Raw genomic sequence first — 25,007 nt, forward strand, 5'->3', positions numbered from 1 at the left:
GTAACTGGAAATTAATTTTGTTTGCTTATTTCAGGTCCTAAATCTACTGAACAGAAACCTGGAGTGCAGTTAGTCATATCTTATGAGAGCACCCACCTGACAATATTGTTGAAACATATGAGGAATATTGTAAGTCCTTTTATTATAATTGAGCTCTAACGTAAGATTTTATGTTAGCAGAGTACTGTGCTAACATTAATCCTCACAATGTCCTTTGCAGATAAATACATTTTACAGAAGGTTGTGTGACGGTGCTTTTCATTTAACATATGTGATCTCTTTCAACCAGGTTTGAAGCCAGGGTGTGGTACAGAAACTAGCACCATTCACCATTAGTGTCATGGCCAGTGATGATCTCCTACTGGCAATGCACAAAAGATTAGGTGTCCATAATGGCTCTTGAAGCTGCTTTAGATATTACTGATTCTGAGTTGTTGTCGACTCCTGCCAGGAGTGGGTGGAGTCACATGACAGGGGCTCTGTCCCTTTCTTGGTAAAGTCCTAGCTGGAGAGTACTTGCTTATCTACCCCTAGAGTTCTTTCACGTGGGATTGTACAGGTATGTCAGCTCTCCTGTTCAACATATACGTGAAGTTCAGGAACATCATTTGCTATTGGACAAGGGGGCAGAGTGCCCCCCGGACTTTTCATAAGTCTATGTGCTCCATTCCCCTCCTCCCCCAAATTATAATCACATATAACCTTCTACATGCTGACAAAACTCTCCCCTCCGCCTCTCCCCACCATTGTTTCCAAAGTGACTCCCTTGGTGAAGTTGCTAGAGGAAATACTGAGGTGGGTTAGGCTGCAATGTCATTGGTATGATGACAATGCTCAGCTCTACGCTCAGCAGACCTAGATGGTAAAATTATCTGCTTTCCGGTAGTTTGGCTGTGATAGGACTGGCAAGGCTCAGTTCAGACAAGATTCAAGTGATGCTGGTTGGCTTAGGGGATCTTGTCAGGGCAGTATGCATTAACTCGGCTAAAGTGGTATGTCTGCTCTTTGATATTAACAGCCTCTGGAATCCCCAACTGCTCTTTTCAGTCTCAGCAGGTAACGGCAGTGGCCAGAAGACCCTTTCATTACCTTTGTTTAACTAGGAGATTGTGACATTTCTTCCATGCCAATGACCCAACTGTGTTCATTCATGCCTTTTTCACCTCCAGATTAGATTACAATCACTTGCTCTAAATGGGACTCAGCCAAGCATCAGCCAACACAAAATGAGACTGGTTGGCTGTATGAGTCATGTGAAGCCTACATATCCCCAACTATTCTCTATAGACTCCCCAGGCTTCTGATTTGCTATTCAGTGTATTCATTTTGATCTATAAGGTCCTAAAAGATTTGGGTCCTGAGAGACTGTCTTTCTCTTTCCATGCACCATCCTGAGAGTTGAGATTTCATAGGATACATCTGCTGATAGGTCCTATTTATATGAACGTCCTAGACTATAGACGATGCTTCCTGTGTTATTCAGATGGAGCCCGTGCTTTTTACCTTTGGGGTACAGTATAAGGCCCTTTGGGGAGGGGAGCATCTCCTTCAGGCTGAGTAGCTGGTGAAGCTTGTGGAGGGAATTTTGGTCAGAACATTATGCTCTTAGTGTTACTGTGTGTATTGTATTTTTTCCCACTGTACTTATGCTGAGAGGCTCCATGATATATATGTGTGTGTGTGTTATAAATCTGTGGTTGGGTAGGTGGTACATCTTACAAATCTGTGGTTGTATAGGATGCATACTTGTATGTGTCAGATGTGGGAAAGTATAGTGGTAGTATGCAGTTTATAAGTGTGTTTTTCTGATGAATTTGCATGGATGGTTTGCAGATGTACAGGGACAGCTTTAAGACGATCAGAGGTGTCTTAACTCTGTGTGTCTATATTTTCAAATGTTTAGGCTTTTTAATGTATAATTAACTTAAAATGTCCTGGCCCTTGTAACTCTACAAAGTTCCATTTAAATTAGACCTTAGATGGGCTTGAGCAGCCATACTCAAGTGTTCCTGAACCAATTGTTTGGTGACCTAGAAGTTCTTTATCCTGTTAATAATCTCTTCAGCCATCCAGTCCCCTAGATCAATCTGTCTGCCTGTCTCTTTGGGGGTTGAACAAGGATTAAAAAGTATTCCAAGTTTATATTTTACTCAACACATATTAAATCCATTTCAGTTCTATTCAGTCTTTTTCAGTATCTTACTAATTACAATATTTTTAGTGGTTCATCTGTACAGAAATTAATTTGCCACCTTGTTTTATTCCAAAATTTATAGGAAATACTTTTTGCACTGGTTCACTCCTCCTTTAATTTATCCTTTCAAATGTCTAAATAATTGTATTAGGCCAAATTCATTCTTGGTGTAACTTCATTGAACTCACTGGAGTTTCAGTAGATGAATTTGAATCACTGAAGGAAACATTAATTATTATTTGTATTGTGGCAGATCCTCGAAGCTTCATTCAGGTATCAGGGTCACGGTGTGCTAGTTCCAGTACACACACACAATAAACAAGGCAGTCCTGCCCCAAAGAGCTTATCGTCTAACTATATGATCAGAGACAACAGGGGGAGAAAAACAAACGGGTTGTGAAAGAAGAAGGTACCCGTGAAACTACCATGTTTATAGCCATTGTCAAGTGTTGTGTGGGCTTCATGGCAGAGGTGGGCTTAAAGGAGGACAATGTAGTAGTTTTGCAGCTTTTTACAAGGAGCTTCTCCCAGGAATATGGGGTGGCACAGGAGAAAGCAGAGAAGTGTTTAAGGGGCAGTTGGTCTGGTTTGTGGAAGGCTGGTTTTGTTAGCAGAGGTCAGGATTGACAGTTCTATAACTATATAATTTCAGTCCATGATACATTATTTACCCACTTTTTGTAATACCTAGAAAGAAGGTTGGAGAAATAAAAGCATGTATCTGATGCCCAATCTTTGATCTTAGGTCTGCTTCAAGATGTACCTGTTTCTCCCTAAAACAGGAAATATTTCAATCATCAGTGAAAGAAGTTATTAAAGTCCTGCCTGAAAACAGTCTATTGAAATATACTTTGAAGAATAAGTACAGAGTGAACTTGTTTAATAGATTTAAGGCTAGAAGGGACCATTAATCTCTGCTAAACTCCTGCTTTATCCAGGCCATAGTTTCACCAAGGGAATTCCTGCATCTTCCCCAACAACTTGACTAATAAGACAATTTGAGCAGCAATGCATGCAGAGAGTTGTAGAATTAGTTGCAAAGGCTTGTGCACATTTCAGCTTAAACAATATAGGTAGACAATGAGAGAAAAGTTCTGTTAAACTAGTGTTAACTGACATATTTAACAGCGCTGTCAACTCTCATGATTTTATTGAAAGTCTCATGATCATTAGTGTTTTTCTTGAATCCCTAGTATCATGTGAATACACCAGATTCTCAGCTTTCAATAATTAAAATAGTAAGTTTATAGCCATCATGGTAGCCAAGAAAAGCTTGAAAACAAGACCCCTAAGGGTGTGAAAGCCAGAAGATCCATGAAGAGTCAAAATATTTTATTTTTGAAATCTCATGATTTTGTAAACCAATGATAATTTTTTGGGCCCTGACTCGTGATATTTGAATGCTTCGAGTTGGCGATACTATATTAGTGCAGAGATGCAGTGAAGTTGGAAGGCTATAAACAAAGAGGTAAGCCTTGGCAGAGGGAAGGAAACTAGAGAAGAGGATTGGGGAGTAGTGGGGAGGAGAGTGAGGGAGAAAGATTGCCTCAGAGAGTAAGGCAGCATGGCAACAACTGACAGAGTTCCTGACACTGGAGAGGAAGACATAGGGCTTGTCTCCACACACTGGATCAACACTGCGATGATCAATCCACCGGCGGTTCATTTAGCAGGTCTAGTGAAGACCTGCTAAGTTGACCACAGATCGCTCTCCCATCAACTCTGATACTCGACCGGAATGAGAAGAGTAAGGGGAGTAGACAGGAGAGTGTCTCCCGTCGACATCGAGTAGTGTGGACCCTGCGGTAAGTAGATCTAAGCTATGTCGACTTGAGTTATGCTACTAATGTAACTCAAATTGCGTAGCTTAGATCAATTTTCCCCCATAATGTAGACCTGCCCATAGAGTTCAGGGAGCGGAAAGTTTGGTATGGCATCTGAAAGGACTTGCCAGCAAAGGGTAAGAACTTATCTGCTAAGGGAGCAGAATAAATAGAAACCTGGCAATCACTATATGGAAGAAGCAAAAAACAAGACTCAGAAAGTCAAGAGAGGGACCTGGCCCATTAGAAGTGGGTGTGGTATAGGGAGAGAAAGGGTGCTCTGTAAACATTGAAAGCCAGACTAGGCACTGGGGGGAGGGAATCTTTAAAGCTCAGCACATACCGTTGTAGCAGTGTAACTGTTGTTAATACTCAGAGTGACAAGGTGGGTGAGGTAATGCTAAGGGAAGTCTTCATGACTAAATTCATCTAAACGTTATCATGAAAATGCATCAAATTGGACTCTGGAAACTGACACCGAAGTGGGAAGGAATCAAATGTCAAGTGTGGGGATCTGAGTAAGTTTCCCAGGTAAGTCAGGCTGCATCTCTCTGTCTGGTAGTCCTGTGCTAACAACCCTGCCTGCTGCTGGAAGTGACCTCCGTGCAAGTGCAGGGAGCTCCAGCAACTGCAAACACATTAATGCTGCTGCCTTGTGCATTTGCCCCGTGACAACTAAACCGGATGCACGTGTAGGCTACTGGATGAACTTCCCAGCCAGACATGAGGGAGAGTGGAGACAGCTTCTCAGACTTTTCTCTAGGCTCCAATTAGCAAAAGATGCCACTAATTGAATTGGCTTCGTTAGCACTACAAAAAGTAATGTTCCCTCTGTTGATATTCACCCCTTCTTGTCAACTGTTGAGAACAGGCCACTTCCACCTTGATTGAATTGGCCTTGTTAGCACTAGACCCCCTCCCCACACTTGGTAAGGCAACTCCCATCTTTCATGTGCTGTAATATATATACTGCTTACTGTATTTTTCACTCCATGCATCTGATGAAGTGGATTTTAGCCCACAAAAGCTTATGCCCAAATAAATTTGTTAGTCTCTAAGGTGCCACAAGGACTCTTCATTGTTTTTGCTGATACAGACTAACACGGCTACCACTGAAACCTGTCACCCATCCTTAGTTCACTCCAGAACTTCCATCCATCCTTAGTTTATTCTAGACATTGGTGGGGAAGAGTCCCCGCCTGCCAAACTCCCCGCTCACGATTTACCTGCCTGTTTTTAAAACATAAATGAAAACAAAATTGTCCCCAGGTAGATTGTGAACAAGAAAAGTTTAAGTCAATGCAAATACATCCATATCCAGGCCCACAGAGATTGCTCTAATTCCTGCCCCAGAACAGATCTTACATGTAGGGGAAGACAGTAAGTCCTGGAGAATGAATTTGCAGAGCTGGTGGAATAGCCAGGAATTAACCTAACAACTGCCTCAGTGCTCAATCTACCTGTACATGTGCAGAGATCTGTGCCAGCTGAACCAACCCATTTCAGAAGTTCAGAAAAGATTTGTTCAATATTTTCCATTCCCCTCCCCCTCCCCCCCCCCCCCCCCCCGCCATGAACAGAGTATCCTAGCATGATATGGGAGCATTAGCTTTATGTTGACTCATAGAAAAGAATGCTGCCTATTGACCAGCACATCTTCCAGATATGCCCTGGTTTTCCCTGAGACAATAGTCTAATAAGCAGCTAGACTTGAGTCCTTATTTGAACCAAACTGTTGAACATTCTGAGGTTGGCCCATCACTGCTAGTGAACAGAATAAGGTGCCTGGGGGGAGAAAACTGATGGCAAAACGCATTGCCAAGTGATCTCTGGGTCTCTTGCCAATAAATGTAAAATGTTGTTCTAGTTCAGGAAAGCATGTGTGTGTGATGAATTCTGAATCAATCTGCCTGGGGAAAAATGTATTTAAAGAAAAATAAACTTCTAAAATCTTTCACAAAACAGCTCCAAACTTCCCTTTTTAAAAGCTCTGTTGGTTTCATGAAGCCTCAACCCTCTATAGGCTTTTCCACTGCCAATGATTAATGCTGCTGTGAAGGGTGATGTGTGGGTTGACAGATTAGTAATCAATTTAGGCTCACTCAGACAGCCTCTTTGCACTCCTGCCCTGTACCATCCATACTCATAGCAATCACTGCAAGAGAAGGGTAGCAGAAATGATGGATGAACTGGTTTGGGAAGGAAGGAGAGCACTAAACCTTCCTTAAACCACAATTCTATGCAATTTAAACAATGTAAAAGTTCCCAGGTGCGGTGCAGTAAGGACCTGATCCAAAAGCCTACCGAGCTCAATGAGAGGGGCACTAAATGGATATGGCAATGAGAGGGGTGAGAATTCCTTCTTGGCTGTCTTATAGCAGTCAGCTCTTGTCCTTTTCCTCCTTGTCATTTTGATGTTCACACTTTATTAATAATAATATAAGAAGTGGCAGGACCAAAAGAAAAATACAGTTCTTGTCACTGAAGGGATTATAGTCTGAGCCCCAATCCTGCATGGATGGAGCTGATTACAGGATTGGAGCCTAAAAGATAGAAACAAAGAAAATGGGATGCATTGTAGAAACTAGAGAGAATGACTTAATGGTCAGGGGAATTTTGGGGTTCATTTTTATTTTTCTCTCCACCTTTTTTCCAAACTATCTACTCACTTCTTATGGATCTCATGGGAGAGAGGCTGTTGTGGTTCCTGGACCTTTGACCCCTTACTCAGTCTTTCCATGGGCATCCCTTTCAAGTGACAGGGCAGCACCTATACTTCTCTCAGACTGGAATCCTGACTTTTAGAATGGGTCTCTCTAGGTTACAGCCCCCTGTTTACCAACCAGGATTCCTCTGCACGAGCCTATAACTAACTTACTGATAAACAAAACTAGAAGACAAAGAAGATGGATTGAAGGTCTACTGCTATAGACTTCCCTTCAGGAGCTGTGAACATTTCTCTGCAGAGCCTGCCTCTCTCTCTTCCCTGGGTTTCAGAGAGTGTGTCTTTGAAACCAGGCAAGCCTCTTTGTTCTCTGTGTCCAGATGATGCTCCCCTTGCCATGGGGGGGGGGGGTTTGTGCCCAGTTTCTACAGAGACAAATGTCAAAGGCCTTGACACTTGTATTGTTTGTTAAGCACCAGTGACTAGGATAGCTAAACCATTTTAGTTCTTACAGACTGTCACAGAGTCACTCACCACACTGGCACCTCCTGCTGGCCATTTCGGGAATTAGCTCTGGTCAGCAGGTGTGCCCTACGGTGGTGGTGGCTCTCACGTCCTTGTCTCTCCTGCAGACCCACTACAGTTCCAATCTCACTGCCTCTGCTTCATGGCACAGCCTTCCAGCCATGTCACAATCTGGGTTCCCCCATTCCGGAGGACTCCTGCTGCAAAAGTCCAGCTGCTCCTTGCAGCGGCTTGACAGTCCACAGCCTGGCTGCTTCTTCAGTGGTGGGGGGGGAGGGGAAACCTAGACCCACCCACTACTCTGGGTCCCAGCCCAGGGATCCTGTAAACACCAGCTTCCCGCTTCCCCTCCATTCTTTCTCCACCAGTCTGTCTCAATTCCCTGGGCCACTTTCCTGCAGCTCCAGCACCTTCGGCTCCTGCCTCTAGCTTCTTCATCCTCTTCCCAGGGCCTTGGGCCTGCAAATCCTAGCAGCCCTGTTCATGGTGCTAGTCTCTGCAGCCCTCTAGGAAGCCAGTCCCCTCCCTTGGGCTTCCTGCAGCAAACTCCCTTGCTGTGGCCCGCAGCTTCCTTTTTCATGGGCTGGCTGGGCCCTGATTGGCTGGTACAGCTGCCGCCCTAATTGGCTGCAGCCACTGCCCTAACTGGCTGTTTCCTTGCAGCCCTCCAGGCTGGGTTTTAACCCTTTCAGGGCCAATGCAGGGCAGACGCCCTGTCACACAGACCCAAGCTGCCAAAGACTGATTTAAACCTTAGTTATCCTTTAACAAGAAACCCAACAACAAGCAAGCAAGCAGAAGGTCACATATCTATAATATTTTATGCCTAATAACTCCCATTGTTCATCACAGAGGCACTTGAATGAAAAAAGTGTGGTGGACTGGCCAACTGGAATAGGGAGGAAGTACCACGCATAGGAGGCAGAATGGCAAAATGCCCAAAGATGGATGTGGGAAATGAATGGAGGGAGGGGGATTTTAGAGCCGTGTAGAGAGACAAGTCTTGGTGACAGGATGATACCAATAGTCTTGAAGAAGGGGATATAATAGTTCCAACTGTGGTTTTCTCTAGACTGCCAGGGTAACATAGGACAAAAGCCAAGACACATGAAAATAATATTCTTGCTCTGATGCACATTTACAGAGAAGTTGACTTTTTTCAGAATGGTGGTTTAGAGGATGCTTGTACTTTAAAATGAGCTTGGATAGGAGCACTGTTCTTTGGACTGAAAATTGGCTGAAGGGCTGTAAACAAAGGGAAATGTTGAACAGCAATGTTTCAAGTTGAGGAGGAGGTCATCTATTGTGGCACCGTAGAGATTGGTGTTAGGTCCCAATTTATTTAATAGAGCTGGTCAGAGGTATTGACAGATATATCATTCAGTTAATTGTACTGTTATTGACAAATGTCTTATTAATCAAATATTTTGGGCAGTACAGGCCCAGCTTTATTATTTGAATGCTATTTTGAATAAATCGTTCACTGAATAACTAACATTTGTTGACTAGAGTATTCAATGAGCTCCACTTAATATTATTGATCATTGTCCAGACGAGGGAAAAGACACTGACATGAAATTTGCAGTTGATACTAAACTAGAAGAACAAAAATACTAGTATAGACTGAACAGTAATACCAAGATATCTAAAGATATCTAGACAGAAACTCAGAACCTATTTGGACAAATGATTATGTTCCCATTACTACACATGGGAAATATTGATCCCAAGCGCACACATTAATGAGATGCAGAAATATCGATAACAGTATAACTTGGAACTCTTTTGTTATGAACTCAAGTGTCAAACTGTTTTATTTAGAAAAGATGATGTTTTAATCAATACTAAGTAGAAGCTGCCCTTAAATATTTAAAAAAGTAAAGTATATAATAAAAAATAAAGTATCAGAGGAGTAGCCGTGTTAGTCTGGATCTGTAAAAAGTGACAAAGAGTCCTGTAGCACCTTATAGACTAACATGTTAGTCTATAAGGTGCTACAGGACTCTTTGTTGCTTAATAAAAAATAGAATGTTTCAACGGTATCATAGAATCATAGGACTGGAAGGGACCTCGAGAGGTCATCTAGTCCAGTCCCTTGCACTCATGGCAGGACTAAATATTATGTAGACCATCCCCGACAGGTGTTTGTTTAACCTGCTCTTAAAAATCTCCAACGTTGGAGATTCCACAACCTCCCTAGGCAATCTATTCCAGTGCTTAACCACCCTGACAGGAAATTTTTCCTAACGTCTATCCTAAACCTCCCTTTCTGTAATTTAAGCCCATTGCTTCTTGTCCTGTCCTCAGAGGTTAAGAAGAACATTTTTTCTCCCTCCGCTTTGTAAGAACCTTTTATGTACTTGAAAACTGTTTTCATGCCCCCCCTCAGTCTTCTCTTTTCCAGACTAAACAAACCCAATTGTTCCTACTCAGTGGGATAGTTTGCTCTTGTGCCCTTAATAATGTCTCTTTGAAAAATTGCCAACTGTCTTCAATTGTTTTTCCTCTTAGACTTGCTTCCCATGGGATCTTACCTACCAACTCCCTGAGTTTGCTAAAGTCTGCCTTCTTGAAATCCATTGTCTTTATTTTGCTGTTCTCCCTCCTACCATTCCTTCGAATCATGAACTCTACCATTTCATGATCACTTTCACCCAAGCTGTCTTCCACTTTCAAATTCTCAACCAGTTTCTCCCTAATTGTCAAAATCAAATCTAGAACAGCTTCTCCCCTAGTTGCTTTCTCCACCTTCTGAAATAAAAAATGGTCTCCAATACATTCCAAGAACTTGTTGAATAATCTGTGCCCTGATGTGTTATTTTCACAACAGATATCAGTAGTTGAAGTCCCCCATCACCACCAAGTCCTATGCTTTAGATGATTTTGTTAGTTGTTTTAAAAAAAAGCCTCATCCACCTCTTCTTCATAGTTAGGTGTTCTGTAGTAGATCTGTACCATGACATCGCCCATGTATTTTTACCCCTTTTATCCTTATCCAGAGACTTTCAACAAGTCTTTCTCCTATTTCCATCTCAACCTCAGTCCAAGTGAATACATTTTTTCATCTGACATGACTTGTCATGAAATAATGTAAAAATAATATAAAAATAAAACCCCATAAAATTCAAAACAGAAACTTCAAATTTGAAAATCTGAAATAAAAATCCAAAATTTTCCAAAACAAAATTTTTTTCAAAAAATTCATTTAAAAATATTTTTCCTGGAAATTTTTGTTGAAATGCACATGTTTTTAAATATTTTCTGTTGAAAAAACATTTGGACAATTTTTTTCCAATTATCTCTAGATCTAAGCACTACATTAGCAGAAGGATGCTGAATAACTGGAGGGAATTCAGAGTCAATGATCAGTAGGGCTACAGGGACTGATTTATGAAAAGTGATTTTAGTAGCTAAATGTAACTTGGTTAAAAATTGACTAATGGGCACAAAAGTTTGCAAATACTTTGAAGGCAGCAAACAGTAGGGATTGAGAGGACGTATTCAGGGTGTTAAATAGAGCATAACTAGCAGTGGTCAGATGTAATTAAAGAAAGGAAACTTTGGGCCTCATCTCACAGAATGCTTACTCATAGTGATTGGTATCAGGTTGTGGAATAGACTACGAAACAAAGTGACGCAATCCCCATAGTTTGAGAATTTAAAACTAGTTTGGACAAGGTAGCTATGGACTAATGTACTAATTTATTAATTAACAAAACTAGAAGGTCGGTTAAAGGCCCAAATAAAGCTCCAGCTGCTGCTTTTTGTGTTGTGTTTTTATATTCAGTTTCCATCTGTGCTCAGACATGAAAAAAGAGAATATCTATGTGACCATAAGACAGAAATAAAACAGCAGCATTTGTAAGTGCTATCTGTTCTCAGAAACTGATTTTCTTTTACTCCATCTGATGGTCAGTGACAGTATAAATCTTCTGTGAACTGAAAAGAAATGTGAAACAGTATTATTTTCTTTGGTGTTTTTTCTTTCATTGTGTTCGGTTCAAGGGAAGGGAATAGTAGAATCTGTAGGTGTGTGTGCGCTCACGAATGTACATACTGTAGACTAATACCCCAATCTAGACAAAATCTACCTCAATGAGTCCCATGGACTCTTTAGCTCTGGAAGCTGGACACTGTTCTGAGTGGTAAATGAATGTCCCACTGCACAACAATAATACGTGGTAGGGGGAAGCAGGTTACCTTCTTCACAGCCTTCTAAAACAAAAATTTTAGAGAACTGTCCACCAAACCTCTGAGTCTTCACCCTTATCCTACTCCCCACATCAAAACCAAGGATTAGTACCTTCCCTCCTGATAGTCATGAGTTCACCCCATTAACCAATTAAGAACATAAGAATGGCCATACTGGGTCAGACCAAAGGTCCATCTAGCCCAGTATCCTGTCTTCCAACAGTGGCCAATGCCAGGTGCCCCAGAGGGAATGACCAGAACAGGTAACCATCAAGTGATCCATCCCGTCGCCCACTCACCGCTTTTGGCAAAGAGAGGCTAGCACCACCATCCCTGCCCAACCTGGCTAATAGCCATTGATGGATCTATCCTCCATGAACTTATCTAGTTCTTTTTTGAATCCTGTTATAGTCTTGGCCTTCACAACATCCTCTGGCAAGGAGTTCCACAGGTTGACTGTATGTTGTGTGAAAAAAATACTTCCTTTTGTTTGTTTTAAATCTGTTGCTTAATAATTTCATTCGGTGACCCTTGTGTTATGAGGAGTAAATAACACTTCCTATTTACTTTCTCCACACCAGTCATGATTTTATAAACCTCTATCATATCCCCCCCTTACATCGTCTCTTTTCCAAGCTAAAAAGTCCCAGTCTTATTTATCTCTCCTCATACGGCAGCCGTTCCATACCCCTAATCATTTTTGTTGCCCTTTTCTGAACCTTTTCCAATTCCAATATATCTTTTTTGAGGTGGGGCGACCACATCTGCGCGCAGTATTCAAGATGTAGGCATACAATGGATTTATATAGAGGCAATATAATATTTTGTCTTATTATCCATCCCTTTCTTAATGATTCCCAACATTCTGTTTGCTTTTTTGACTGTTGCTGCACATTGAGTGGATGTTTTCAGAGAACGATCCACAATGACTCCAAGATCTCTTTTTTGAGTGGTAACAGCTAATTTAGATGCCATCATTTTATATGTATAGTTGGGATTATGTTTTCCAATGTGCATTACTTTGCATTTATCAACATTGAATTTCATCTGCCATTTTGTTGCCCAGTCCCCCAGTTTTGAGAGATCCTTTTGTAGCTCTTTGCAGACAGCCTGGGTCTTAACTATCTTTAGTAGTTTTGTATCATCTGCAAATTTCGCCACCTCACTGTTTATACCCCTTTTTCAAGATAATTTATGAATACGTTGAATAGGACTGGTCCCAGTACAGATCCCTGGGGGACACCACTATTTACCTCTCTCCATTCTGAAAACTGACCATTTATTTCTACCCTTTGTTTCCTATCTTTTAACCAGTTACCAATCCATGAGAGGACCTTCCCTCTTATCCCATGACAGCTTACTTTGCTTAAGAGCCTTTGGTGAGGTACCTTGTCAAAGGCTTTCTGAAAATCTACGTACATTATATCCACGGGATCCCCCTAATCCACATGCTTGGAGACCCCCTCAAAGAATTCTAGTAGATTGGTGAGGCATGATTTCCCTTTACAAAAACCATGTTGATTCTTCCCCAACAAATTATATTCATCTATGTGTCTGACAATTTTGTTCTTTACTGTAGTTTCAATCAGTTTGCCTGGTACTGAAGTCAGGCTTACTAGACTGTAATTGCGGGGATCACCTCTGGAATCCTTTTTAAAAATTGGCGTCACATTAGCTATCCTCCAATTATTTGGTACAGAAGCTGATTTAAATGATAGGTTACAGACTACAATTAGTAGTTCTGCAATTTCACATCTGAGTTCCTTCAGAACTCTTGGGTGAATACCATCTGGTCCTGGTGAATTATTACTGTTTATCAATTTTTTCCAAAACCACCTCTAATGACATCTCAATCTGGGACAGTTCCTCGGATTTGTCACCTAAAAAGAATGGCTCAGGTTTGGGAATCTCCCTGACATTCTCAGCCATGAAGACCGATGCACAGAATGAATGTAGTTTCTCCGCAATGGCCTTATCATCTTTGAGTGCTCCTTTAGCATCTTGATCATCCAGTGGCCCCACTGGTTGTTTAGCAGGCTTCCTGCTTCTGATGTACTTAAAAAAAATTGCTATTACTTTTTGAGTCTTTGTCTAGCTGTTCTTCAAATTCTTTTTTGGCCTTCCTAATTATATTTTTACACTTCATTTGCCAGAATTTATGCTCCTTTCTATTTTCCTCACTAGGATTTAACTTCCACTTTTTAAAGGATGCTGTAGCGGAGTGGTCCCCCGCTCCTGCCGGGAAGGGCTTAAAAACAGCCCTGCAGTGGGCTGCAGCTCGAAAAGCTACTGGGCTGATTGGGGAGGTAGCCACAGCTGGGCCATGCCCCAATCAGGCCCCAGCTGGCCTGTATAAGAAGGCTGGGAGCCAGGAGCCCAAACAGTCTCTCCCCGCTTTCAGAGGGAGAAGGGCTTGGCTGCAGGGAGCTTGAGACAGGGTACCTGAGTGGAGCAGGGCTGGGGACAGGCAGAGGAGCTGTGGAGCTCCAGCCTGGAAAGCCCCAGGCTGCGGCCTGGTAGGAGGTCAAGGGGTACTGGGGGTTGTAGAAGGCAGCCCAGGGGTAGGCCAAGGCAGCAGGTCCAATCCCAACCTTGCCTGTGATGAGTGGCCTATACTGCAGTCTGCCCCAGGGAGCGGGGACTAGTTGGCGACTGGCAGTGGCCTTATTCTGAGGCGAGGTAGGGATAGTGGGTGGGGGTTCCCCAGGGAGGGGAGACCCTAGTACTGAGGGGTGTACTGCCAGGGGGGCAGCACTCCAGATAAAAGGGCACCGGGGTCTGGGAGGGACACGGGGACCAGAGGACAGGCGGACCACTGGCCTGCAGAGGGCGCTCCAGGATGCTGGAAGAGCTAATTCCCAGAGATCACCAGCAGGAGGCTCTGCAGGGGTGAGTCCGCTCCTCTACAGATGCCTTTTTGCCTCTCACTGCTTCTATTACTTTGTTGTTTAGCCACAGTGGCACTTTTTTGGTTCTCTTACTATGTTTTTTAATTTGGGGTATACATTTGAGTTGAGCCTCTCTTATGGTGTCTTTAAAATGTTTCCATGCAGCTTGCAGGGATTTCACTTTTTGCGCTGTACCTTTTCATTTTAATTGCTCTGTTTAACTTCCTAATTTTTGTGTAGTCCCCCTTTCTGAAATTAAATGCTACAGTGTTGGGCTCCTGTGGTGTTTTCCCCGCCAAAGGGATGTTAAATTTAATTATATTATGGTCACTATTACCAAGCGGTCCAGCTATATTCACCTCTTGGACCAGATCCTGTGCTCCAGTTAGGACTACATCAAGAATTGTTCTCCTCTTGTGGGTTCCAGGACTAGCTGCTCCAAGAAGCAGTCATTTAAGGTGTCAAGAAACTTTATCTCTGCATCCTGTCCTGAGGTGACATGTACCCAGTCAATATGGGGATCGTTGAAATCCCCCATTATTATTGAGTTTTTTATTTTAATAGCCTCTCTAATCTCCCTGAGCATTTCACTGTCACCATCCCGGTCAGGTGGTCAGTAATATATCCCTCCTGCTATATTCTTTTTATTAGAGCATGGAATTACTATCCATAGAGATTCTATGGTACAGTTTGGTTCATTTAAGATTTTTACTTCATTTGATTCTATGCTTTCTTTCACATGTAGTGCCACTCCCCCACCGGCACGACCTGTTCTGACCTTCCGGTATATTTTGTATCCTGGTATTATTGTGTCCCATTGATTATCCTCATCCCACCAAGTTTTTGTGATGCCTATTATATCAATATCCTCATTTAATATGAGGCACTCTAGTTCACCCATCTTAATATTTAGACATCTAACATTGGTATATAAGCACTTTAAAAACTTGTCACTTTTTAGCTGTCTGCCATTACATAATTTAATTGAATGGGACTTTTTTTCATTTGACTGTTTCTCATCAGATCCTACCTGTATTTTATCATTGCTGACCAAAAGAAGGTTTCCATATTAGTACAGGATCTAGCCCTGTTTTTGTTTCATTGCTGTAAATGAGGGGTGTTTAATAGACCTCAACATTAGCACAATGCAGCAGGGGATTCAGACATAGGTGTAACCACTGGAAAGAAGAAGCAGGAACATTTTTTTTCTCCTTCTCCCTCCCATTTTTAATATACTGCATATTCCTCTTCAGTGCAGCTGTAAATGTAATGTATTTTCACTCCTGATCCCTGTGACAGATATAGCAATTTTCTGCAATTGTAGGAAATTGTCTTCCCTCTTCTTTGGGAGAGCTTATTGAATTAAGTTTAAGTATCTTTGGAGTCCATTGTATTAAATGAATGGTTTGTGTATTATTGTGGGCCAAGATTGTATGTAACCTCTCATGAGGGGAGATGTGACAGATGTGAAACCGGACGGCGGGGATTCAAAGGACTCTGTTGAACAATGTGCCAGAGATAAATGGAATTTTAGAACAAAAAAGTGTGAAGTGATTTTCCTGGGGCCATCTAGGAGGTGAATGCAAATTCCCCACCTCTGGTAATGCAAAAACCCAGCCTTATGAACAGGGCCGGCACCAGCATTCCAAGCAGGTGCTTGGGACGGCAATCTGCAAGGGGCAGTAGTCCGTGTGTTTTTGCCGCCCCAAGCAGCGCGCCAAATTGCCGGCACGGACAGCAGGGGCAGTCCGTGTGCCGTTAGGGCGTTTCCGCAGCGGCAGCAATTCGGCAGCAACTTCTATGTTCAGCTGCCCGCGGCAGCAATTCTGAAAAAAATAATCATATCATCGGCCTAGAGGGTCCTTATTAAATAAGAACACAACCTCTAGTTTGCAAAGCTCTGCTATCATTTTATCCTCCAGGTCTATAAGCCTTATTAATCCATTTCTTGAAGGAACTTCTTGTTTTTTAATATCATTGTTGAGGTACTGATTTTCTTTTTTTAGGGCTCTAAATTTAAAATTAGCTCAGACGATGCTATCTTTTCAAAAGTGAAGGAATATTTGTTTGTTGTTAAGCTGCATTTTATGGAGGCAGGCTTTAACTTTTCCCAGGAACACTAAGTTAAGTTGCATATAAACTGTGCTTTGTTACTAAGAAAAATTAAGTGGCCTGTGTATTTAATACTTTTGATGGAGCCGCTGCATTTATCACTAGGATTTAATTTAATCAGGATTCAGATACTATTTTTTCTGATGACTTGGGCGTTTTGACTGATTTCCTCAGTGGATTTTCCTTTTCCTCCATTCATGGATTATAATCCAGTTTCTTTCATGTCTGCATTTAGAATACAACTATGTTGTTACGGGGGCTGTGAAAACTTTGTTTATCTACAAAAAGAACAGGAGTACTTGTGGCACCTTGGAGACTAACAAATTTATTAGAGCATTAGTCTCTATTAGTTATTTATTAGTCTCTAAGGTGCCACAAGTACTCCTGTTCTTTTTGCGGATACAGACTAACACGGCTGCTACTCTGAAACCTTTGTTTAGCTATTTAACATAATTTTATTTTAACATGCTTATTATTTAGTCATCATTCTTTCATTATTAAAAACTTCAATGCTCAGGGGAGAGGAAGGGGAATGTGTGTCTCTGTGGGAGGACGTGAAGATGAACCAAAGGTAGGAGTGGGGTCTGCTGGGGAGTTTTGTCTAAGAGTGGTAGAAGGCAGTAGCTGGAAGTGGGAGACAGGAGGAGCCATGAGCATCTTTCATTTATGAATGGAAGAAGGCAGCTGAGACTTGAAGATGTCCAGAAATTTTTACTGGGGATGGAAAGCAGAAGAAAGGAAGTTATTTATAGAGGAGGGAAGGCAGCAGTCAGGGCCGGCTCTGTTTTTTTTGCTGACCCAAGCAAAAAAATTTTTGGCTGCCCTCCACCCCAGCCCTGGGCTCTCCCCCTCCCAACTGCACCCTCCTGCTGCCCCAGCCCTGGGTCACTGGTATCTCACTCCCAGGGCGGGTCATTCAGCAGGAATTTTGGATGTGCACAGAACACATCTAGTGGGTTCCCATATAGTTACAGAACTGCAGTAAAGTGGAACAATTTTCAGCTTGTGTGATTGGAGGATATCTGGATGCACATTATAAGACTGTCCTACATAAATGAGGAAAAGTTGAGGTGCCTTTATTATTCTTTTATTCCATTCTTTGTTTCTATGGGGAATGCACTATCACGGTCTTCCTTTTAAGCAAATAAAACTAAAACTTAAAAAAAAAAAAAAAAAGCAATGGCTGTTGAAAATAGCAATTCCAGTCCTAATAACCACTGAGAAGCATTTCTTGCTTAATTTATTCTACTTTTTCTACAGCAAGTTACAGTGGATCAGTATATTTGATTTGGGGGAAATGAAGTAACAGCCGCCCAAACTGAGCTTGAGCACTCCTGAATTTTGAGGGTGTTCAAATCTGGAAAACAGGTGCTAGATTCCCTTTCTGAATATTAGCTATATCTGGAGAGGAAAAGTCAATTTCTGCTTCCATGGCTCAGAAGTGGAAATCCTCTTAAGTGCCTGGTACGGTATCTAAAGCTGCCCAGGTCCAGAGCCTCCCCTCCCTTACTTTTCATTTTAAATTCTAGTGGGATCCACATAACTCTCTTGCTAGGCTTCAGATAGAAAGGTGCACCATCTATTTAGTCCCCCCAATTCCTTCTTTGGGGGAGAGCCCAGGGCTGGGGCGGCAGGAGGTGCGGAGGGGGAAAGGCTGTGGCGGCAGGAGGGTTCAGGTGGGGGCCAGAGCTGGGGCAACAGGGGGTGTGGGTGGGGGAGAGCCCAGGGCTGGGGCAGCAGGAGGGTGCAGGTGGGGGCCAGAGCTCGGGTGGCAGGGGGTGAGGGGCGGGGGAAGAGCCCAGGGCTGGGGCGGCAGGAGTTGCGGGTGCGGGGAGAGCCCAGCACTGGGGCAGCAGGGGAGTGCAGGTGGGGGCCAGAGCTGGGGCGGCAGGGGGAGTGGGGGGGGAAGAGTCCAGGGCTGGGGCAGAAGGGGAGTGCAGGTGGGGGCCAGAGCTGGGGTGGCAGGGGATGTGGGCGGGGGGGGGGAGTATGGGGGGGGGGGGGATGCGGCAAAAAACCTAAAGCTGGCTCTGTTCCTACCATTCACAGCAAGCTGCAGATTTCAGTTCCATACTCCTTTCCCACACCCCTTCCTGTTGCTAGTGGCCAAGGGAATGCTGGGAAATGTAGTTCTTTCCCTGCTCCAGGGCTGGCTTTATAGGCAGGGAGCTAACCAAGGAACTACAGCTCCCAGGGGCCCCTATTGGTTCTCAGCTCTCATACTGGATTCTTGCGCCCCTTCAAATCTGCCGCCCCAAACAACTGCTTGCTTTGCTGGTGCCTAGAGCCGGCCCTGGCAGCGGTTGTGAATGGAAGTTATCGGGGGGTTTAAAGATTGAAAAATGTGATATGGAGTCTTTTCTGGAGAAAGAACAGCAGCTGAACCCAGAAGAAGTTCAGGAGCTACCAGAGTGTTTCATCCAGGGATGGAAGGCAGCAGGAATGCCAGGAGATGCAGCATCAACAGCTTTTAGGTCAAGGCCAAAAAAGTGAAAGAGAGTGAGCTTTGAGGAACGACTGCCAAAAGGAAATATTTCATTTGGGACTAGGTGCTGTCTAACAAAGATAACATTTCCGCAAAGTATCTAGCTGTTACTTTCACAAATTTTCCCTTCAGACTCACATGCTAAAGAGACTCAGGAGTCATACTGTCAAGCTGAATTTCAGTGCTTTAAATATGCCAGATTTAGAAGAAACCCTTATGGCTTTCTTAGTGTCAAAGAAAATTCCATCATAAAGGAGAGTTAGGTAGTCAGCAAGGGGAAACGAGCAGCTAACAAAATGCAATTTTTGAAGAAAATTTCATTCCTTCTCTCTTTTCCCAAAATATAACCAGTGTATTTAATATTGAATTACACAAATCCATAACCTGTCTAGGTGGATTTCTGTAAGTACATATCAAATACTACTTTTGGTTTTGGAAATCTAACGTGGAATGAATTATGGAATTTTGCTACAGAGGGTATATTCTGTGAGACACATTTTTAATACTAAATTAAGGATATGAAAAGATGTGCCTTTTTCCATTGACCAGCACCCAAAGTTTACCAACTTTCTCTGCACAAAACTTGAATGGTCTTGCAATTCTGTATCTTAGATTGTGCCTTGTATGGTAATGTTTTTCATACTGTTGCTCCATTATCATTTTCCCTATCAGCAACTTTGCACCAGTGCCTGACATTTTAGAAACTGCTATGGAGACACCCAACATTAAAAATCAAAACTGGATGTGTTTGATGCCTATGGAGGCTCCAGTGGATTAGGAATAGTGGATCCATAATGTTGTTTACTCTCCCTTTATAACATTTCCATCATCCCCTTTGTGGTTTTAGGAAAAACTGAAAGAAGGCTGGTGACTATTTTCAGGATTCTGCTTACTTTAGAGCTTGCTGTGATATATCGGGGTAGAGGTGTAGTTTATATAACGCGACCCGATATAACATGAATTCGGATATAACGCGGTAAAGCAGTGCTCCGGGGGGGGCGGGGCTGCGCACTCTGGTGGATCAAAGGAAGTTCGATATAACGTGGTTTCACCTATAACACGGTAAGATTTTTTGGCTCCCGTGGACAGTGTTATATCGAAGTAGAGATCTAGTTGGAATTTTTGCAATGTATACAGAACTTTTTGGTCAATTTCTTCAGCACATTGGCTTCTCAGTGGCATTTCAGCGTCTGCTTGTCCGGCGGCCGCGCTCCTCAGTGGCATTTCGGCGGCTAGTCGTCTGGCGTCCGCCACACTGAAAGTTTGGGGGCCACTGCTATAGATCATTCTCTCTTTGGCCCTATGAATATTTAAGTACATTCAACAGGAAAGATTTGAGGGCAGTATAGCCTATACTTGGTGGATCTGTTTCAACAGAGAGATTGGTAGCCTACAGCCTGGTCGTTAGGGCACTTATTTGGTACAGGGGAGGTTTCCATTCAAGTCTCTTCTCCTCAGTGGGGATTTGAATCTGGTCTTGCACATTCCAGGCAAATGCCCTAACCACTGGACTAAGAGTTGTAAAAGGGGAATGCTTTCTCTGTCTCACACCAAGTATTTTCCCTGACTTTTCAGTTTGCAGGCTGAACCAAAAACTCCATTATTCATCCAATTCTACTTATGTCAATTCAGCAGCTGAAGCTACTGCAGAACATGATACCTCACTTACTAACTACGGCGTTTTTCACCATGATCATGTGACGTGTGTGATCTATGAATGCTGACTCTTCATTTCTGGGTGGGATAGAAGATGCTGCTTTTGACTTGAGCTGGACCCCCTTCCCAGTGGCAAAGAGAGGGAGCTGCTGTCAGAGCATTCTCCTTGAGGGACCCTGAATTTTGGAATCCACTCTCCCTTTTCGTCTGAACTATGTTGACCCTTCAGGGCCTGCTGAAAAGCTCATCTCTTTTTCCTAACAGAGGAAAGGGGATGGTGAGGATTTGTGCACCTTGGACTGATGTTTAAGGCTAGATTGGTTTGTTCCTGCCTGGTTTGGGGGAGACTGCTGAGTTTACGTTTGTAGGTGCTAGTATGATTGGATTTTTAATATATGATGACAGGTCCAAAAGCCTTGGAGAGGGGATTTTCAGTGGATTGTATGACTCCTAATACTGTGTTAATTTAACAATGCAGTGCTGTGTCCTATAAAATTGTCTGTTAGGAACTTCACTAGGGCATTGAGGCTATTTGCATAATTGCATCCTGCCTATCCATATTCCTTATGTATTTAAAATTGACTATAGTCTTTTTCACTTCTGTCCTAAACTCTTGGTGGGGAAAGAAGGGGTGGAGGAGATGTAGATGATTTGTATAATGCCAGCAGTGTGCTATGTAAACAGTAGTAACAGCATTAGCCATAATCACATTAAGCTGTATGGTTGGACCAAATCGTATACTGTGAGAGATCTCTTCAAGTAACACCAAAAAGAAAAAGTCTTTGTGTCATCAGCTTAATTGTTATATTGATGCACGCACACATGCATCTATGCATCTTCCCTTCTATATAGATGTTATTTATTGCTGGGATGCCTGTAGCATCTCCAGTTCAAAGATATGTTGTTCCTGTAGGAAAACCTAACATTTCTGGTCCCATATTGTAAATTATCCAAATCTGAGCAACTACTTTGTAATGGGTCAAGTGAAGCTGAAGTGAGGAATATAGATATGATTGTGCAGCCAAAATAACACTCTGAGCCCATCCACTCAGAAAATTCTTTTATTTGTTAGTTTACATGGAGTTTCACTTCACTTTCTGTCCATGGATACCCACTTCCTTCTGGTGCTTGCAAACTGGCCAGTAGGCTTTCTTTCTAAAAGCCTAAAAACACCCTCAAAATGGCTGATATTTTGTAAAGCACCTGTGATGGTATGTTACATGTTGTGCTGTCTAATTGCATGTCGCGTTGTCAGCATTTTGATGGCCCCTGGTTTGGGAGGTCCTAAGTGAGAAATGCAGGCACTGCTAAGCATAAGCCAACACTAACTGACTTGGAAGAAACTTTCCCCCATTCCACAATTGTTAACTTGTAGATTTCTTGCATCTTCCTGTAAAACACCTAGTAGGGGCTTCAGAGATGGGATACTGAGCTAGATGGATCACTGACCTGATTTGGTTCCTATATTCATAGGTAACTGAGAACAACTAATGATCATCTCTCCTCACAACTAATGAACCCTTCACAAAATAGACAGGCCCTCTCCCAGATAACTAACCATAACTATCTGCAATCTCCATCTCCTTTTCTAAGGGCCAGTTTTCTAAGGGGACAAAAGAGAGTTCCCAGCTGTGTGGAGGTGGGAGTGGGAGAGAGAGAGACTTTATATAAGTATCCCTTCCTGCCCATATTGTTGCTGAAAATGCTCCTGGATCTTCTGTGCTAGCATCCTCTATGAAACACCCTTAAAAACCATCAATTGTCCCCATATCAACATTGGAACTGGCTCATTTTTATGGGTTAAAGTCAATAGGAGATGTCTGGCCAAACTCCAGTTTCTGTGCATTGCTTTGAAAAATGTAAGGGCTACATTGCATACCAATTTCACATAAGTGAAAGTGGATTGATGCTTTAGGGTTCTTCCACTAAAAGTATTAAATGTGGAGAATTGTATTTTGTTTTTATTTTTTCATTTACTTTTCCTAACACAATATGAGGTTGAATTCTATGTATTTCTGTTGTTTACATTGGTTAGTACTCCATTTTATACCAATAAAACTTGGTCAATGTAATAAGTCTCCTCATGTCTGCTTTAAGTCCAGATTTAATTTGGTACCTCTCTATTTGTTTTCCTTGATAGAAACACAGACATTCATATTTATAACGCTTTTGTTCTACAGCATCTCCCAGATGGCTCTGCCCCAACTGCACATGCTGAATTTTACCTTTTACCAGATCCTGATGAAGTCAGCAGAAGGAAAACGAAAGCAGTTCCAAAAAGCACTGACCCTACTTATAATGAAATTGTGAGTGTTACCATTTTTCTTCCAACATTTCTTGTTTTTCTTGTCCAAATCCTTTACTGAAATGCAATAGAGCTTTGAGAGCTTTAATAACTGGTACAATCAAGAAACGGGACATATCCAAAGATCAAGTGTAAACACTGATGGTCTTCCATTTTGCTTCCAGTTCTCAGTGATACAACAGTTTCCTTATGTCTCTCTCTTTAGGAAAATATTTGACTAACTAGTACCGTTCAATCTTCTACTTTAATTATAGTTCCATGTTACACTAGTAAAGCCCAATATCCATTGCACTAAATGTAAGCTTAATTCTTTATTCACATTTGTACCTGTAACTTTAAACAATACAATATTAATGAATCTAATAACTTTAACATACCTACACAAAACAGACACTGAACTAGCTTTCACTCTACTAAATAATAGAATGGATGGAGTCTTACATTGGTATTGATCTCCAAGGGTTCCGTGAACACTGTAAATGAACACACACAGGTGAGATCAGACTGATGCGAGAATGGCAAGCATGACTGCATGTGGGACAGACAAGATTGTGCAAGACCATTGCAGGCTGTTGCGTCCTTGCTTTGTGCTGTTTGTGTTTTTCACATACGGTGTTGATGTGCCTCGCTTCAAAGCGGTTAACGGCACCATGGCAAATCTGCTGCTACCTTGCTCTGTCATGGGCTGTTGCTTCCCAGTTTCTGGGGTAGGCCTGACACACTTTCAAGTGTGACTTTGGTATATCTTTAAACCATTTGTACTGACCACCATGAGAGCAGGTGCCTTTGTTTAACTGACCCTAAAGTATAGCCTTGGGTAATCTTGAGTCAGCCATACAAACAAGTTGCCCAGACCAATGCAGCTGAGCTATTGTAAGAATTCTTTGAATGCCAGACATCCAACAACAATTAAGGATTTCAGTATTAGGAATCTTGTCCTAGCATTTGACTCTGCGAACAGACTGAAGAGAGCACATATGATCACGTTTCCTGATATGGGGTGATATGTTGTCCATGTCTCTCAACCTCAGTTCTGGATCACTTTCCCAGGGGCAATGTCATGGGCCACCAAGGGCATCCACAGGTCATGAGTAGTGGAATGGCCTCCAGGTATAGATGGTAGCTGCAATATAAGCAGGGACAATACGCACTCGTGGAAAATCTAATGGCAGTACCAACAGGGCATGGTGGAGCAGAAGGCAGCACTGCTGGCCCTACAAAATGTCAAAAGATGCTCAAAGATGGTATTGGACTAAATAATTACATAAATAATAAATGACTTAGCCTCTTTTTATGCCAAATTGTTGGCAATTTACAGACCTATGTAATCACTTTATTCACCTTTGAAATGCAGCCACCTCTGGGATGAAAAGAAGGAACCATACAGCTGCACAGAGCAGCACTACATGACAGGAAGTGACATACACTATATTCTGTTGAAACTGAAGGGGGGATTCAAACAGTTAGTGTATTTAAGGAAGCAATGGGCTTTAGGGCCTTGGTAGTGATACTGAGCATGTCACACACACTACTTGATTAAGCTTCAAAACACCCTTGTTAGGTATGGTACCCTGCCCCTTTGTACAGATAAGGAAACTGAGACATGACAAAGTTAAGTTGATTTGCGCACAGACACAAGGCAAGTTAGTTAGCTGGGATTAGAACCCCTGTTTTCTGATTTCCCAGTCCTGTGGTTTTTACTTTTTAGACAATGCTACATAGTAATTGTCTATTAAGGAACAGACCAATTGGAGATACTTAAGTTACACTGTACATTTTCAATGCATATTGTAAGAAGGCTTCAGCAAATGGTATTTACACTCATGGCTGAAACAGCTAGAAGTTGGCACCCTATGGCAAAATTAAATGAAATTAGACTTTTTATTTATCTGTTGTGTTTATAGCTGTCCTTTGAGCAATTAAAGTTACAGTAGAATGGAGTTGTTTGGGTCTCACCCGCCCACCCCGCACTGGTAGAGCTCTCCTTCTGCCTGGACACTCACCAGGTTCTATCTCATTAGGCACATGTGCATTGAGAAAGTAACAGATTTTTTAGATAAAGGAAATGCGGTGGATCTAATATACCTCGATTTCAGTAAAGCGTTTGATATGGTACCGCATGAGGAATTATTGGTTAAATTGGAAAAGATGGGGATTGATATG

General features: G+C 42.4%; 1 protein-coding gene across 2 annotated transcripts in view; it reads left to right on the forward strand.

The window, feature by feature from the left end:
- PIK3C2G (phosphatidylinositol-4-phosphate 3-kinase catalytic subunit type 2 gamma) overlaps positions 1-25,007 on the forward strand; it is a 305,535-nt gene that overhangs the window by 264,446 nt on the left and 16,082 nt on the right. For both annotated transcript variants that reach the window (XM_065567969.1, XM_065567972.1), the window contains exons 31-32: positions 35-129; positions 22,720-22,845. In XM_065567969.1, the coding sequence (XP_065424041.1) occupies positions 35-129; positions 22,720-22,845 (221 nt within the window). The remainder of the gene's footprint in view (positions 1-34; positions 130-22,719; positions 22,846-25,007) is intronic.

This window comes from Chrysemys picta, chromosome 1, assembly GCF_011386835.1.
Source record: "Chrysemys picta bellii isolate R12L10 chromosome 1, ASM1138683v2, whole genome shotgun sequence".
In the NCBI taxonomy this organism is placed as follows: Eukaryota; Metazoa; Chordata; order Testudines; family Emydidae; genus Chrysemys; species Chrysemys picta.